This window comes from Amphiura filiformis, chromosome 4, assembly GCF_039555335.1.
Source record: "Amphiura filiformis chromosome 4, Afil_fr2py, whole genome shotgun sequence".
Taxonomy (NCBI): domain Eukaryota; kingdom Metazoa; phylum Echinodermata; class Ophiuroidea; order Amphilepidida; family Amphiuridae; genus Amphiura; species Amphiura filiformis.
This window is the reverse complement of record NC_092631.1, coordinates 48,800,113-48,818,523: the sequence shown is the minus strand read 5'-3', so window position 1 is coordinate 48,818,523 and position 18,411 is coordinate 48,800,113. Positions and strand designations below refer to the sequence as shown.

The 18,411-nt window shown below is 39.8% G+C and overlaps 1 protein-coding gene across 1 annotated transcript in view; it reads left to right on the top strand.

Annotated features, from left to right (window-relative positions):
- LOC140150999 (serine/threonine-protein kinase 17A-like) overlaps positions 1–18,411 on the top strand; it is a 96,338-nt gene that overhangs the window by 61,944 nt on the left and 15,983 nt on the right. Inside the window, exons 5-6 of the mRNA XM_072173186.1 lie at positions 15,762–15,891; positions 16,906–17,134. Of these exons, the coding sequence (XP_072029287.1) occupies positions 15,762–15,891; positions 16,906–17,134 (359 nt within the window). The remainder of the gene's footprint in view (positions 1–15,761; positions 15,892–16,905; positions 17,135–18,411) is intronic.

Here is an 18,411-nt window from a genome sequence, read left to right as displayed (position 1 = left end):
AACTCACCCAAGAGAGAGCTCTGCAGGAAAAGACTTCGTCTTAACCCAGAAAGGCAAGTCTAGGAAGAGGAGGTCAAGAGGTCATGCCAAAGTCAAGGTGACCGGACAAGCCTCTTCCAATGTGACGCCACAAGCTCAAGCACCGGCCCGCGCCGCCTCTTCCGCCCCTCGGGGTACGAAGAGAGCAGGCCCAGGAGCGGGCGGCAATCCTCCAAGAGCAAAGTACGCTCGCTGGGGAAAGTCGTCTCGCACCTGAGGCACGGCGGCCGCGTGTTCACCTTTACTGGTGAACCCTCCACCAGGGTTTCCCCACAGGTGGGCGGCAGCTTACAGACATCACGCCTGGCATGGGAAACCATCAGCCCGGGCTCATGGGTGCTTGGGGTAGTGAGCAGGGGTTATCAGTTAGAGTTTACCACAACCCCTCCGTCGCAGAACCTGCAGAGGGAGACAAGATTACCAGCCTCTCTAGTTCAGAGGCAGGTACTGCTCTCCGAGTTTCAAATCTACTTCAGAAAAATGCCATAGTCCCAGTCTTCCCCCCCTTTCAAGGGGGGTTTTGGTCGAGCTTCTTTCTGGCTCCCAAAAAGACTGGAGACTGGCGTCCCATCCTGAATCTCAAACCATTGAACAAATATATCAAACCACGAAGATTCAGGATGGAGACTCTGGCAACTGTTCTGACATGTCCAATCAAAGATTGTTGGGCAACGCTCAATAGATTTGAAAGATGCGTGCCTTCATGTACCCATCCACCCGAACGACCAGAAATGGCTCAAGTTCAGGGTGAAAGACCAGACATACATGTTTCGATGTCTTCCATTCGGTCTTTCCACAGCCCCACGGGTCTTTACTCGTATAGTAAAGACAGTGGCGGCTTATCTCAGACGAAAGGGCGTCAATCTGTGCGTTTACCTCGACGACTGGCTGATATACAGTCGGTCGCGGTAGAGGCTCTGCACCATATAAAATGGTTCAAGAGACCGTGACGAGTTTGGGTTTTGTGATAAATGTGAAGAAATCAAACTTCGTCCCGACACAGATCCCCCAGTTTCTGGGGGCCCGTCTGCACTTATCGGAGGGCCTGGCCAGGCCCTCTCCGGAGAGAATTATGAACATAATACAATGCGTCAAGATTCTCAGTGCAGAAAGTCACGCTCCAGCCACTGCTTGGCTAAGAGTGTTAGGACTTATGGCCAGTCTAGTAGACCTGGTGCCGAATTGTCGTATGCATATGAGACCAATTCAGCTGCACCTACTGGCGCTTTCCAGACCCAGATGCAACTCAGTTTACAGGATGGTTCCAATGTCGGAACTGATCCGCGACAAACTCAAGTGGTGGTCCACGACGGCCAACCTGAACATAGGGGTCAGATTTCCTGCCCCCTCCTCAGCTTACCATCACGACGGACGCGTCGAAGATGGGCTGGGGGGTCATATTCAGGATCAGACGGCTTCGGGCCTGTGGTCCCCAACGGAAGCCAAGTCTCACATCAACTTGTTAGAACTCTGGGCGGTAGAAAGAACGATCCAGGCGTTTGAAGATCAGTTGATGGGTTGCAAGTTCATAGTGCAGTCGGACAATTCGACGGTGGTAGCATACATCAACAAACAAGGAGGTACAAAATCTCCCTGTTGTGCATGCACACTCTTCGCTTGTTGAAGAAGTGACACCATCGAGGAATGTCACTCAAGGCTATCCACATAGCCGGGTCACAAACATTCTAGCGGACGACCTCTCTCGAGGTCGAGGTGCGGGCCCGACAGAATGGGCACTGTCTCCTCAGGTGGTCCAAACCATCTTCCGAGTAATGTTTTATCCGACAGTGGATCTGTTTGCATCAGCAAGCAACCACCAACTACCAGTATATTGCTCCAGGATGCGAGATCCAAGAGCACTGGCGGTAGACGCACTACACTTGAACTGGAGAGGAATGACGGCCCACGCATTTCCTCCAATTTCGCTGCTACAGAGAGTAATACAGAAAATAGCCAGCGAAGATTGCAACATAATACTCATAGCACCCTTTTGGCCAAGGCATCTATGGTTTCGGCCCATGGTGAACCTTCTCATAGGTACACCTCGGTTCTTCCACAGTTACCAGACCTCCTGAGACAGCAGGATCTGGAGACAGTGGTGCCGACCATTCAGCTGGGTCATCTGAGGTTAACTGCATGGCCGTTATCAGGCAACGCTGCGAGGAGAGCGGCTTTTCACAAAAAGCTGCTAACCTCATCGCCCACGGTAGAAAAGACTCAACACTCGGAATCTATTCTGGACGTCTGGGTCGATACTACAAGTGGTGCGAAAAGACAAATTGCTCTCCTGCCAGAGCAACTCAGTCTCAGATAGCCGACTTCCTCACGGAAGTGTTCGACTCTGGCTTACAGGTAGCCACAGTTAGCAACTATAAATCGGCTATCGCAGCGATCCATAGGGGATTTGAGGACGGATCAACTCTATATAAGAATGACTACATCCGTCTTCTCCTCAATGGCATGTACAATTCTCGTCCCCCTAAACGTAGAATCGTTCCTGCATGGAATCTAAGCAAAGTTTTGGAGCTTCTCAAAGGAGCACCATATGAACCGATGAAATCTGCCACGTTACGAGAGATCACTCTCAAAACGGTCTTTTTGGGTAGCGCTAGCAACCGGCCGACGTAGGTCGGAATTGCAAGCTTTATCGTTCAAAACTCTTGTTTTTTCACGCAATGGCGTCTCTATGACCTTTAAAGTAGGTTTCATAGCTAAAAATGAACGCCAGACGTTTCAACACGGGTCCATCTTGCTTGCGAGGATTGGCACTAAGTCATCCGTACGAGAAGATAGAATATGGTGCCCTGTGCGGGCTATCGAACACTATATTTATAGGACCAGTAATATTAGGGGATCGACTGACCCACTGTGTATAACCCATGCTAAACCTAACAAGGCAGCTTCAAACAGACACTAGCACGATGGTTAGTTTCGCTCATAGTAGATGCTAAAGCGTTGAAGGAACATGTGCCCCTGCGGCACATTCTACTAGAGCAGTTTCAGGCTCGTGGGCATTTCAGAAAGGGGTCACTCTGAACGAGATTTGCGAAACTATATCTTGGAGCACCGCCTCTCGCTTACTGATACATATCTGCGTAATGTCGGAGAGGATTTACTCCAGGGTCAAGTTCGCTAAAGCAGTCTTGACGAGGACTTCGACTAACAGACAATAAGGGTAAGATAACAATTAGCATTAATGTCTTAATCATTGATTGTCTAACCTTATTTGTTTTCAGGAATGACCAGGTCGTAAGTGTATTGAATAACTTTACTTGTAGACATTCTTGAAATCCTATTGTCTTTTTAGTCTATGTTTTGCTTTTTAAGCAATTCTTGTTTTTTGCTTTTCAAGCAATTTTCAGGGTTTTTGCTTTTTAAGCAATCTTCTTGGTATCTTGCTTTTTAAGCAAAATGGGATTTTCCTGACCTCGCGTCTAAATAACAGACCGCACCTCTACCACCTTTTAGCGGTGCTAGTCAATGTTAATGCAATTTGTAATTTGTATCAACATTGAAGGTGGGTAGTTCTATGTATAAGTATGAGTAAAACAAGAGTGTTTTTTCATACTAATAATAGAAGTCTACCCACCTGAATATGTTGATCCCGCCTCCTTAACCCCCCTTGCGGTATGTTATTTCTCTGGGCGGTGGGGAGTGAACAGGATCGTTGACGCATAAACTCAACTCAAAGGGCGCCGATAGGTCGGTCTTAGGGACAGGTCAGAAAAATCTCTGTGTGAGAGGGTTTTTGTGTTTCGCATAATCGGTAGATTAATGCAATTTGTATTTGTATCAACATATTCAGGTGGGTAGACTTCTATTATTAGTATGAAAAAACACTCTTGTTTTACTCATTTTTTAGTATATTCAAAACGTGAGAAAATGAGAAGGATCATTTATGTTATTTGTGATAAATTAAGGGTCTTTAGATGTTGGTAAATATTATGCAATATTGCTACCAGGATTTTTTGACCCATCAATTTTATCTCTCAATCTTAGCTCTGGCTCAGTTTCGTGGCTTGTGATGCCCTCAGAAAAGAGTAGGAATCAATGGTGGCTAGGGAGTGTGCCGTAGACTCTTGTGTCGGGGTGGGTTGATACGAAGGCACAGATTCAGTGCTACTAAATCCTTGCAATTGCATAATATGAGGTACCACTTTTACAGAAGATAAGATAAAGCTGAGAATGGTATATTATTTATACATCGTTCAGTCAGTGATGTAGGTGCGTTTTCCAGCGGTCGTAGTGGGGGTTATAGTAATAAATCACACATGTTGTCTGGTATAAATTTCGGGTGACCAAATGTGGCAGATTTTGCCATGTGCGTCATAGGTACGTCAACCGATGAAAGAACTATGATACGGGCAAAGCTTTATTTAGCATAGTAAGTGTTGTATGTTGTCAAGGTAAATAGAGGATCTGTGTAGTTGGGCATAGGTCATCTGAGTTAGCTTTATAGATTAGTACCCATCTAGGATAGGAGGTGAAGTTCATGGTACTCTAAATGACTGATAAATGTATAAACAAACACGTCATTTATCGCTCTCTATTTATTCAAAGAGATTCCCACTAATCAATGTTTAGGTTGCGTGACAATTATTTATTTCCGTAACAATATGAGAACTACCTGCCGATTGGCCAAAATGAATATTTTGTCCAATTTTGAACCAATCAAGGAGGGTGTTAATAAGATCATCTGCAAACGCAAGTTTGACCATAAATTGTTTAAAGCCTAGTCATAATTGGCAATTGAAATGAGCATTTCAAGTTATCAACCAATCAGAAATGCTGTTAGATGACCAGTAGTGTCCAGGTGGTTAATGGTATCGTTTCAATACAGGAAATAGATCAGTAATTTATTTTGAATTGATTATGTTGTCGTAGTAATTATTATTAAATATTATTGCAAGAAATTGGACAAATTGGATGACTTATTTAAAGAAATAAAGATTTTAGAATAAAATGTGTAAAATTGTGTATCTTATAATATGAAATCTGTTTGGTAAAGCAATAATCATGAAAATGAACATGCCAGAGAGAAATATAAATGCAGGATTTGTAAAAATTACTTTTCCTGTTATTATGCTTTGCATGTTTTTCTTGTCTTGTTCACCAGCCTGTCCTACAGACCTTCCTGGCCAAGTTTTCGTTAGGTCTCCCTATGGTCGATAACATTTCCTTGCCACCTTGCTGGTTATGTTTGTGTTTGACATACTTTGCTTTGACATCCCTCATGGCATATGCATGGACAGGGAGATCTATCACAACATTGCATCAAATCATGGGTGGTTGGTTGTTTAAGCACTTGTTATGAAAATATTTAATAGCACTCTTTTATTATGTGCATTGAAGAGTTAGTCCAATAATTCACAACAAAATATTATGGCATGCTTAAAGGACCTGTTGTAGGCCAGATGAGGTCTGGTGGAGAATGGGCTTTGCTAATGTAAAAACCCAGCTTTAACCCCAACCACACTATTAAAGCTGACTAGGAAAACCAGTGAACATACATGCATCCCACATGATGCAATCACCAGCAGCCATATAGTCACAGAATCACTGGCCAAGCCATGCCAGCAAAACCACTGTGGCTATCAGTCAGTGTGCTTGTGCTTGGCACATGAAGGATCTAAGGTTTGATTCGCTGGGGTACCAAATGACTTCTTTGTTCACCTTTCGTTTGTTCCTTCTTTCCCTTCCGATTACCAAAACCATGGGTTGGGTTAAGATTAATCTCAACATTTACTATCATTCACTACTTAAATTAGCATGATGTGTATCATAATTAATGCGTTTGAAATGTTTGTTGAGACTGCCATTTTTAAACGCAACATTAAAAATTAGAAATACATGTTGTACATTGTACTTGTCCCAAAATGATAACCAGTCAACAAAGGGGTTGGAACTTTAATATAGTGCTAGCATTAGTTAGTCATTGTCTAATTATGAGATTGGTCAAAAGGTATACACATCTCACTTTATGTGCATTAAAAAAGCAGGAAGATTTTAATTTACGTATGTTTGTGGTTAAAGTGTACCTAACATAGGCTTTGTCATAACGAGTATCCTTAATATGGGTGCAGGATGTCGCATCATCAAATTTCCAGCTAGGGTCTAACACACTTGCTATATAAGCCTTTAAATGTAAGGCGTTCCTTTTCACATGATCAATATTGGTCATCATACATCATGAAATTCAATAACATCATGGATCATGAATCATCAGGGTTCTGTTTTTGCCAGGAAAACCCTGTTTTGCCTGTTTATGATGGGTTAAACAAGAAAAAATGGACAAAAGTAGAAGAAACTTATTTAAGTAGGTCAAACATTAAAAAGTAACACAGAAAGCTCATAAACTGTTAACCCTAACCCAACTAGGACTCACTAAAGCTCACTATTAAAATCACTCTGCGTGCATGCATTCCACGGGACTTGATGACGCAAACAGACCAAGTCATATATACCCAGGGAATCGTTGGCCGGGCCAACATCACCTGTGTAGCTACATGCTGGGGATCTTCTGCGTGGCATGCGAGGGGTCCGAGGTTGAATCCCGGGGTGCCAAGTGACTTTCTTCTTCATCTTCTCTCCTTTTCATTCCTTCTTTCCTTCCGATAGCCAAAAACCACGGGTAGGGTTAGGGTTAGTGACCATGCATGTTTTTCCTGTATGCCTCCTTAACCCTAACCCAACTAGGACTCACTAAAGCTCACTATTAAAATCACTCTGCGTGCATGCATTCCACGGGACTTGATGACACAATCAGACCAAGTCATATACCCAGGGAATCGTTGGCTGGGCCAACGTCACCTGTGTAGCTACATGCTGGGGATCTTCTGCGTGGCATGCGAGGGGTCCGAGGTTCGAATCCCGGGGTGCCAAGTGACTTTCTTCTTCATCTTCTCTCCTTTTCGTTCCTTCTTTCCCTTCCGATAGCCAAAAAACCATGGGTAGGGTTAGGGTTAGGGTAACTTTCAATGATTCATTCAACATATTTTTGTCTTTTATCAAACGTTTTGAATTTGATTTGACACATTTAAGTTATTGCACTAGTGGACAATGAAACCCATGTTTTCAATTGCTTATATCTTTACTTATAAATATAAGTTTTTATCTTACTGCCTTAAGAAAATTATTTTTGTAACCTAAATTGTTTTCAGATGAAAAAGTGTAACATTTGTGACTTGTTTAGTTTTTGCCATTTTTTCCAGCAAAAAGGTGTTTTTGCTTGTGGGCAAAAACGTGGTTGAAACAATGAGTTTTCCACTTGTGGCAAAAACCTGCAAACCCTGTTCAGAATCATCTATGTACTTCAATACCATACCAAAGACTGCCTCTGTACTATAATGCATTTAAAGTGGACCTTCCTCTTTTCTTAAAAACAAAATTTCTTACCAATGCAGAGCTCCATCCTGAGCTCCATTAGCTTGTTATCATGATGTATGTTAAAATTGTACAAGTAATATTGGAATCTATAATAGTTTCATTTAATTTTAGAGGAACTAAAACTCTGAAAGTGGTAAATATCAATCATGTGCATTGCGGAGCTAGAGCCAGTACATGTACTTTGCCAAGTTGGTAACTTCATATCACCAAATTAGTGATACACTTGTCAGTGGTTCAACTAAATTTGTATTTGTTATGATATGAGTGGTGAGGAAACTCATTTGGGTTAGCCGGTTCCTGTGGTTGTCATCAGGAAAGTAAAAGGCCTAATCAGGAACCGATACATTACCAACAACCATGTTACAAACATTAGGTCCTGGATATATCCAGAGTTACGGCATGTAATAGGGATCTGAGACAAAGGAGCAGTTGTTATTGTATGTTGAGTTGCTAATTATCCATTATGTGATGCACATGACTGTATGCTTGTTTGGATTTGAGTATTATATTTTTTGTTTCAATTAATCTTTGTGTCATTATGAGTAATTCTAGACTAAAATAAATTTTTATAATGTTTACAACTTACTACACCCCTGGCCAATTTTGTGCCTATTTTTGCATTTTTCTCAAAACTTACAGCGCATTGGTGACAAGTAAGATATGTATACTATAGGGGCAGGGACTACAACTACTGCACTGGAAAATTTATTTCAGCACAGACAGCAGTTGTGGAGTTACAGTCAAAAATGAGGGAAAACCAATATTTGGTCAATAAATCAATAACTACTTGCCTTGAGTTGCTGAATTTTCCGTGCAGTAGTTGTAGTCCTTGCCCCTATAATATACATATCTTACTTGTCACCAATGCACTATAATTTTGGAGAAAAATGCAAAAATAGGCACAAAATTGACCAGGGGTGTAGTACCCCCTTAACAATATAGAATAGAAGATTCACAATATAGAATTTAAATCATGAAATTCAAAAATACTGTTACGAAAATGTATCTTTGGGAGTAGTTGGTGTAGCCAGTGGTGGGGCTAGGGGGCTACAGCTCCCAAGTTCACGATGACTGTATGTACTAACAGTCCATAATAAATGTTGATATTAACAAAACTTCTGTTTATTATTTTACTAGCCTCCATATTCCACCCCAAACCATCTGTATAATTATGGGTCGCTTCTGAAAAATGGCAACCGTGCATGTGATATTCTTGAAGTCAAACATATATAACTTGTCAGCGTGTGTCGTTTATTGTTTACACCTAATTGTTGTCTGTAAGACCTGGGCTTTCCAAACAACAATTCTGCGTGATTGGACAATTATGGCAGAGGTCATCAAGTGATGCAGTTGAAAATTTGGTTAATGCATGATCATTGGAATTGCACAATAATTGCAATTGTTTTCCATGTCTGACTTTGTTTTAAACTATTTAATTTGTAAATAATATTTATATACGACTCAATTTGGCAGGGGAGGGTTTTTAGACAATAGAATATGTTTACGTTAAGTTTTTGTTTGCCTACTAAAGATATCAGCAGCATTTTTTGGAAGGGAGTTGTTCTTATTTTGTTCACATGAATGGTTTCATATTAGACGTTTTCCCTCAATTTCAGAAAATGAATACTATTTGGTGAGAAACACAAACTAACATGTGAAATTCCAGTATTGCTTGACCAGTCCCATGTTTAGTGTGTAGTGACCTATATTTTTCTCCCAAAGAAATTGTCATAAAACGAGGGACCTCTTTATACCAATACTATAAGGCCATTGTGGAGTAGTGGTATGGGCTCAGACTCATAATGGCAGGTTGCGGCTTTGAACCTCAGCAATGGTGCTATCGTGTTATGCCCTTTGACAAGTCTCTTTACCTCAATTGTCTCTCTCCACCCAGTTGTGTAAATGGGTACCGGCATAATATAAATACAGCACTAAATATAGTGGTGACCCCCCCCCCCACACACACACAACATGTTAATTCAAGGAAGTGTGACCCAAATGCCAAGGAAAATGAGATTAGGACTTTGGCATGTGAGTATTCCTCCGACATGACTTAAATGGAAGTACCTTACCTCGTCTTTACCTATGAAGTTTTTTTTGTTTTTTCTTTTAAGAAATTTATATCTGCTTTTTGCTGTAGGAAAAATATTAAAATACTTTCACTGAAATTCCTAAAAATAGCAGAAATGTTACTTTATATCATTATAATGAATGCACAAACATCAGCTCACAATTTATCAGAACCACCAGCAGTTCCAAATTAAATCATTCCCAAATGCCAGTATGCATTAAAGCATCCCATACAACTGTGTAGATAACGACTAAAAGCATCTGGGTGAGATAATTGAGAGGAAGTAGGGGGCTGGGAGGAGGTAGGGAGGGAGAGACGTGATTATAGATAGGATATGTGAACAATGTCTTGTGTCATCTTATTGAAGCTATGTCATTTACCTGAGAGCAAATGTCTATAGGAGCAAATCTGGAAGTGGTTTGGATTGATGACGTCCAGAGAAATTTTTCATTCTTTTGCGCTTTCTCCTACATGCTTGTATTTCCACATACTGTAAAAGAGGTAATTTAGGCTGGGCACATGCAATTTTTGTGCTTTGCCGACTTTGAACTACTTGGCTTGTTCTTAAATTAACGATTTAGGAGTTTTTGCATAGACTGAACCTATTAAAAAGAAGATATTGGCACATTTAAAATGTTGTTATAGCTGTTTAGACTAGAGTGAGAAAAGAACAAAAATTAGTGTTCTGCAAAAAAAAAGTTGATCTCTTTTTAAAGTAATTTCGAAGTGAAACTCCAATAAGGTAAATTAAAACTACATACCAAAGAACAAAAATAAAATAAAACAATTAGATAAAAATGGGACTTCTCTATTGTCAATTTCATTTATTTTCTCTTTTCTCTTTCCTGTCAATATCAATATAATGCGGCTATTGTTTTTGTAATTAAGTATAAACTGCTTCAACCTAGAAGTGCAAACCAAATCTGTGGCATAGGGGGTTGATGCTTTGCATCACACATGTGACGCATAAAGAGCGTGGTGCGCTCGGCAAGTACACCCCGTGCAGCAGTTGACGCGCCAAAGAAGCATTTACACACACATTGCACTGAAATAATTATTCTCATACCTCCCGTTTCCGAGGTCTATCAGGTTATTATGTCTTGTGAAAGTAACACTAGTATTGTTTGTAAAAAAAGAAAAGAAGCATGCTCTGCTTTAAAATTGCAAAGTCACTCAAACTGAAGTTTCCACAATGAAAAGTGATCTGTGTCCTTCATATTTTGATATTATCGTTGCAGGCATCTCCTCAATTCACATCTTATTTGCTTTATCTACTGGTGGAAGCCTGAGGTGGAAAGGAAAATATGTGATAAAGGGATGCGCAGCAATGTGGTTGAAAAAGGTTAAATTCCAAACCTTAATACTTTTATAGTCTCAAAGTTCCTGGATATAGTCTTACAAACGCAAGGCGGGGGGAGGGAGCATTCCTCCTCAAATATGTAAAATCAGCCTATTTTCAACATCGAGAGTTCAGAACCAGAAAGCCATATCTCACTATGGTCATCTCTCACAAAATGAGCAAAAAGTTGGCTCATTGCTTTGGACTCAAAAATCAATATTTCCTCCAATGTCTTTCGTTTTCGATCGAATTTTGTCACAATTAATGGACTGCATCTTCTATAGTGCCTTGGCGACTTTATGCTCATTTTGTGGGAGTGGGTGACTATAAGTTGGGGCTTTCTGGATATCAACCCTTGGTATTTTAACCTCTACTGTTAAATGATGATAGTGAAAACCTGATTAAAAACCTCGCGTCGAGGTTTTGCCAAGTTTTAAAAATAACGGTTACTTAATGAAATAACGGTTACTTCATGAAAAAGAAGATGGGAAATTGAGCAAAACGCGACGAGGTTTATTTGCCCGTAAGAGAGCTCTATTGTTCCGCTATTGTATCCACTATTGTATCCACTATTGTATTCTATTCATAAAAGCTACTGCAAGAATCGCGGCAATCCCTGATATTGCTGGTGTCTACCGCCGGCGTTTCGTATTTATTAACATTCAAAATGATCCGATACTCTTTCATTTATAGACTTATTCCCACCTTTTATATAATATTCAGAAATTGCAGTTATGAAAACTACAAACTTTGAAAGTGAAAATATATTACCATCGAAAATATATCATACTTAAATTCTATAGAATCTATAGAGGCATTGCATGTGACGTATCATCCCGTAAATATGGCAGACTACTCAAATGCATTCAACAAAAGCATGATTGCAATCTACCGTGACAGTTCGTCTCACACACATAACCCTGCACTACGATCAAATAGGTTGATGACAACATTTGATTGAATGGACTGTACTCCGTCATAACTACGGTGAAGGACACCGGTTCAAATTCTGTGTTTGGAGCCAATCAATAATTTCATGCAGGGCCTCTATAGATACCCAACCCAGAAGTGCCCATTTATTTTCTAATTTTTTGTAATCGCCCAAATATCCCCGCAAATATCTTATACACGGTTTTATTGATTCATTTTGGGCATTTCAAAAGTTAGAAGTCGTCAAAATGGCAACATCCATTGATAGCAATGGTTGAGTAAACATTGTCTAAACACTAGATAAAAAGACAGCTTTGTACTACAGAGAAGATGTGAGGAAAAGGAGATAGATCCAGCTATCCTCAAACAAAATATGTGTGCTGCCGCTCATTCAAAAGTAATCACGCTATTCAGGTTTAACAATAAAATACAATAAAGGGGTTCGAACCCATGATGGGTGTGATACACAACTTGCTGCTTAATAGTTTTAGGGAAAGGTCAGTGTCTGTATATCATCATACTATGCATACCATGCATGCAGACCCTAACATCCAGTCATATTTCAAATAAAATATGACCGAAGTTCCATGGCAAATTATAATTTCTGACGCTTGTTGACTCTTTCAATACGATTTATGATAAAGACTATTTTCAATTATCAAAATATCTTTTTTAGGTTTGCAGGAAATGACAGGAAAATACATATATAAACTATAGGGTTCATCTATTATTTTTTTAGATAATTCTTTTACCCCATGCAGCTGATTGGGGTGGTTACGGGTCGTTTAAAAAACACTAACCGCGAAATGAGGATATCGAACATAGGCCCCATGAAATACAAAAAACTGCTAACCGCAAAATATGGATATCCAACTAGTTTGCCCTCGAAGCTGTGAAAATCACTTAGCGGGAAATATGGATTTCCAACTAGTTGACCCCGCAGGGCTACAAAGAACCACAAACCGCGAAATATGGATATCCAACAAGTTTGCCCAGAGGGCTACAAAGAACTGCTAACCGCGAAATATGGATATCCAACTAGTTTGCCCTCGAAGCTTCAAAAACCACTCATCGCGAAATATGGATATCCAACTAGTTTGCCCGCAGGGCTACAAAGAACCATTAACCGCTAAATATGGATATCCAACTACTTCGCCTCGCATGGCTACAAAGAACCACTTACCGCGCAATATCTTTTTACCTCAAAAAAAGAATTAATATCTACCAAAACACGTTTCAAATCGTAAAAAGGAAAAAAAAAAAAAAAATCTTTCCTGTGTGGCTTTTCACCCTTTTTTTAAACTTGGTCCCATTTATGAAAGTTTCTAAAGACCCACACGAAGTCATCTTTAGGCTACTTGTTTGTTTTCTTAGTTGTCAGTGTTCATTTCGTAGAGTAAATTAATTAATGTTCGTGCTTGATTGAAGTTTTTCCGTAAAGACGTTATAATGTATTTTGATTTAAGCAAAAGTAGCAAATACTCACTTTGTTAAATTCTTCATCGTCTTGTGCGATCCTGCGCCTCATGTACAGATGTAGGGCCTATAATATGTAACAGGCTGACAGGCAGTCAATTTGCTAAGTATATATAATACTCTACTACTCTTTATGAACATGCAATATAATGAAACATAAACCTTCAAATGTTTTTGATAATACATAGCCTACGTCATATTCCACCGCTTTCGAACAGTCTTAAACCTAATTGTTGCATGTAGAAATTAGGACTCATTCTTCATGTTATTACGGTACCACTTTACTGAATGGGACCAAGTTTAAAAAAGGGTGAAAAGCCACACAGGAAAGATTTTTTAAACTTGGCCCCTTTTTACGTTTTGAAACGTGTTTTGGTAGATAATAATAGCGAATACCTGTTCCCCAAAAGACCACCACCTGCATTGGGCACTGTAAATGATGGTGTTTGCTGATAACTACGTAGGCCTAGACGTAATTGTTATCATTGTTACAATCCATTGTCTGTTTTGTTTATTCATCACAACAATTGAAGATGGTTTGCATCTTTGTATAATTAGCATTTTCTGGAATTTCCAGGACTGTTGTTTTTAATGATGATCATTTAATTGTTATCAATTTCAACAGTGTCAATTATATGTTTTACCAACTACATCTATCCTCGGTTATGTTATTGTAATTGAAATAACTTTGTTACAGTTTCACAACTATATGGCATTCTTTGTGCAGATTTATTTTTACAAATGAAATAATGACCTGTCAGTCAATAAAAGTTGTGTTCACATTGTCGGCCCTGCCAGGAGTAGTGGCAGTGTGAACAACGGTCAGCGTAAGTTCAGCCAGGTTATGTCCGACGATTTACTCCTGACAAAAGTCAGGAGTAGCGAGCTGGGTGTAACCTCCGCCAGGCGTAAGTTGCAATGTGAACGCTGCTACTCCTGGCACCCGGTGTAAGTTTGACCTTTTGTTTGTCGGAACTAAGACATAACATACCGTGTGGTTGAAAAAGGTCACAGAAACACCGGAAGTGGTAGCCAATGTTTACGCCGACCAGAAGTGAATGCTTGGTAGAACTGGTCGGCGTAGTGCTAGGAGTAGGCTAGGTTTGGACACGCGGTAGGAGTAGCGAAATTATTTGTGGAATTTTTTATCAATGTTAGTGTAAGTTTACGCCGGGTGTAACTCAAAATGTGAACACGACTAAAGCATACTCATGCTACAAGCATTGTCTTTAACCGTCCTTGAATTGTGCTTGTTTTAGCACCTTGGTTAGAGGGAAAGAATTCTGTTTCTTTGTAACATTTTGTTGTCATGAAAACAAGGTGGTGCAAATTGGGCTATTACATTTAAAATACACACTACCCCTGTGGAAGATTTAGTGTAAGTCTTATACAGAGGGAGTATGAGTTTTGAATAGACTAGACAATTGGGTATCTTCCATTTGAAATACTCACTCCAGTTGTGGAGGTAAAGCCATACTACAGGGGGAGTATGGGTTTCAAAATGATTAACCCTGGCCGATTACATTTGAAAAACATACTCCCCCTGTGGAAGATATTTCCAAAATCTTCCACAGGGGTAGTGTGGATTTTAAATGGAATAGCCCAGTCTGAATACTGCAAAACAAGGCAAAAGGTTATGTGGCAGTTAGGTTGTGCAATTAGCTACTTGCAGTTCAAGCCATTATGCACTATGTGCGGGAGAGCCTCGAACTGGCAGCATACATGAATGGGAATTGAACTAGTCATAACGTTCTGTGTAACCTTACACAATTCTTTCAATGCCCCTTCCATGTATGCTGCCAGTTCCAGGCTCTCCCATACATAGTGCATAATGGCGGAACCAACTGCAAGTAGCTTAATACTATTATTTTAAATAAACGCATGAGGAATCATAGATTTGATATCAAACTTCTTGATTTAAGGGAATGGATATTTTTTGTGGGACATGAGAGCACAGCAGACACACCAAATTGCATTCTGAATATGAGAAATGTCTTTCTGATATCAAATAATTTCGAATTTTTTTTTATAGATTTACAAATTTTATGGCAAATTATTAAAAAATTTAGGTCTTTGGGGGATAAATAAAATTAAACTGTGACCGAAATCATATATCATGACTTTAATACCCGATCCAATCTTTTGTGGTGGTGTCCACTAAATTGTACAGGTAAAGAAAGTTTACCTTTGTGGGGATTCATAACAACAAGCATTTACAGAAACGCAATTTGCTTTAAGAATTGTTGTGAAATGATTTTATGTGATATTAATTCACAGAATTGAAGGTTATAATTGTGGCAGCATTATCAAGCTATTGCATGCCTATGATCATGATGATGTTCATATTATCATGATTATAGTGCCCACGCATTTAGTTGTCTAAAATTTCCTTGAGACCAAGACAGGTACACATCTTTTTCCTGGAAACTCAAATACCATTGAAATATTAAACAATGACACAAAAGCTCTGTGACACTAAAATGTACATCTATTATTTCTTCTATGTTTTCTGAAATACAGCCGCAGAATATTCTCCTAACCAAAGGAAGGCCAACGTTTGGTGACATCAAGTTGATAGATTTTGGAATAGCAAGATGGCTACATAAAGCAGAGGAAGTTAGGGATATAGTGGGAACACCCGATTATGTTGGTAAGATTTTTGGAACAAAGACAGTTTACTATCTTTTGCCTAATTAGTGCCCTTCCCTTCTCCCTTAACAAACACCCCCTACAGAATTGTTCAAGGGGGAGATGGCCAGGAAAGGCGAGATGGCCGAGCGGTTAAGGTGTTGCGCTGTCGGCCGGGAGATACGATCGGTGAGGGTTCGGGCCTTGGGCTTGCCTTAGGTGAAAATTCTCTTCCCTTAGGTGAAAATTCTCTTCCCTCCCAAAAAGTTCCTATATGGTTGGGGATTCTTCAATTAAAGTCCAGTTTCATCACAGAATTTAATTGTAGAATTTCTTCTCGCCCCCATACACTGCTTAGCATGTGCAGATACAGGTAGTGTATGTGCAACGTCCATGATTCAGAAGTCACATAAAGCTGTTGGTCCCGTGTCACAGGAAGAGTCCAACCCTGTGCACGTTAAGTGTCAGAGCTATTCGAAAAGAGAAGGGGGACCATCTCTGGTTCTGATATCTGCAATCAATCCTAGATTCCAGGATCGTGCATCTAGTCAAAACTGTGCACATAAAGCCCATGCGTTGATACTCAAATCAGTTGAGGTAAGCACATATATGGAAGGAAGGAAGGAAGTAATAAACTCTAAGCGCCCCCTTTTTTCAATGCACCTGTACAACTAACAGTCATCAGAAGATTACCTACTAAACCTTCCAGTTCAGGTTTTACGATTATGATTTCAGATTTGGAATATTTATTCCCATTTGTAACTTTTATTTCATAATTTGAATAAGCGTCCCTGAAAATGACTGACTTTGTGCCCAGTGTGCTTATTAGGTTGAATATGATAGCTTTATAATACAATATATCAGGCTCTGAATCTGATTACTTGTATTAATTGAGATCCAACAAAGAGGTTTTGTTACTCTAATAATTAACAAATTAACAGAATACTTTCAAAAGCTCAGTCACTAAAAATTTCATTCTTAAAAGTTGTAAGATACAATTAAAACTTCATATCATTTATTTTTGTTCAATTTACAGCACCTGAAGTACTAAGCTATGAACCAATCAGTATAGCGACAGACATGTGGAGCGTCGGCGTGCTGGCGTTTGTCATGCTCACCGGTTTGTCTCCGTTCGCCGGCGACACAAAACAAGAGACGTACCTGAACATCTCTCAAGTGAATCTGGAATTCCCCGAGGAATACTTTGCAGACATCTCACCAGAGGCTGAGGACCTCATCAGAAAGCTGTGTGTTAAAGAACCACAGTAAGTATAATATGATAAGCCATTTTGATATATGAAAAAGACCCCGGGTGATGGGCAAATATTAATGTTAAGTAATAGAAATAGTGAGTGTAAGATTCTTATCCACATGCATCAAAGAAACATTATCTCACTAGGATCCACAACATGTTCATCTATCAGGGCACAGTTCTTTAACCCCAATACATTTGTACATTCATTGAATGACCTTTGAAAATGTGGGTACAAAAACTCATACTCTGCAACTTGAGGTCAAACTTTGCACTATGACTGTTTAATTGAGGTTATTGAACTATGCCATTGGGATGAGGCCATTGTTGAGAGAGGATAGCGACAGCTTTCAGATTCAGAACTTGGCCTCGGGGCTGATAGACAAGTTTGATGCAAAATTATTGATAAACCTGGAAGTGTAGGAGACTTCATTTTATTACAGAACAACATTATCCCATGATGTATAGGAGCTTTTGAATAGGGTTGGCTTCAGAATTGAAGTTGACTTGAAAGTTTAGGTAGGCGGAAAACCAATGTGTCTGGAAAATACAAAATATCTTTGTGCTTGGTGATTCACCTTTTCGGTAAATCCCATAAGCCTTTGCGAGTACACCTGAGACCTTGTCATTTGACTCACGCCGATCTGTGCCGATGCGCACATTGTTTATCGAACATCGTTACTGCGCATTGCAAGTCGGCGTGACATCAAATGACGAATTCTCAGGTGTACTCGCAAAGGCTTATGGGATCATACAGTTGGAATTGGGCAGGTTCAGGAGCAATCAGAATTTAATGAACATATTGTGATACTCTAAAGTGTATATCATACTAGGCAACAGCAATGAGCGTAGCATTTTTTGTGATATAACTTCCGTCACTTATCGGAAAAGCTATTGCCGATATCTGATTGCTAGCATGCCCTTGCATCAAGTTGCAAGTAGCTGACTGAAATGCAACTTTTTTACTACGTCACTAGCCACGACTGAATGCTAGTAGCGATTGTGAAAACGGTACCAGCATTTGATAACTAGCAATTTTTAAATCGCATACTGCGACTGAGTCTGTTAGTATATATGTCTTGATAAACTTGTGATTCTGTATTGAAATAATCGCAAACATGCAGATGATCACCAATTTGCAGCTAGGCCGGTTTTGTTAAAGTTGATCAAAAGCACCTTGTTCAGACCTCCCCTTTAGATTAACAAGTCACTTTCCTCATACGTGACACAGGAACAGAGAGGGAGTCAAATAGCCTGGTTAAAGGTAAGGTAAACCCTGACCTGATCCAA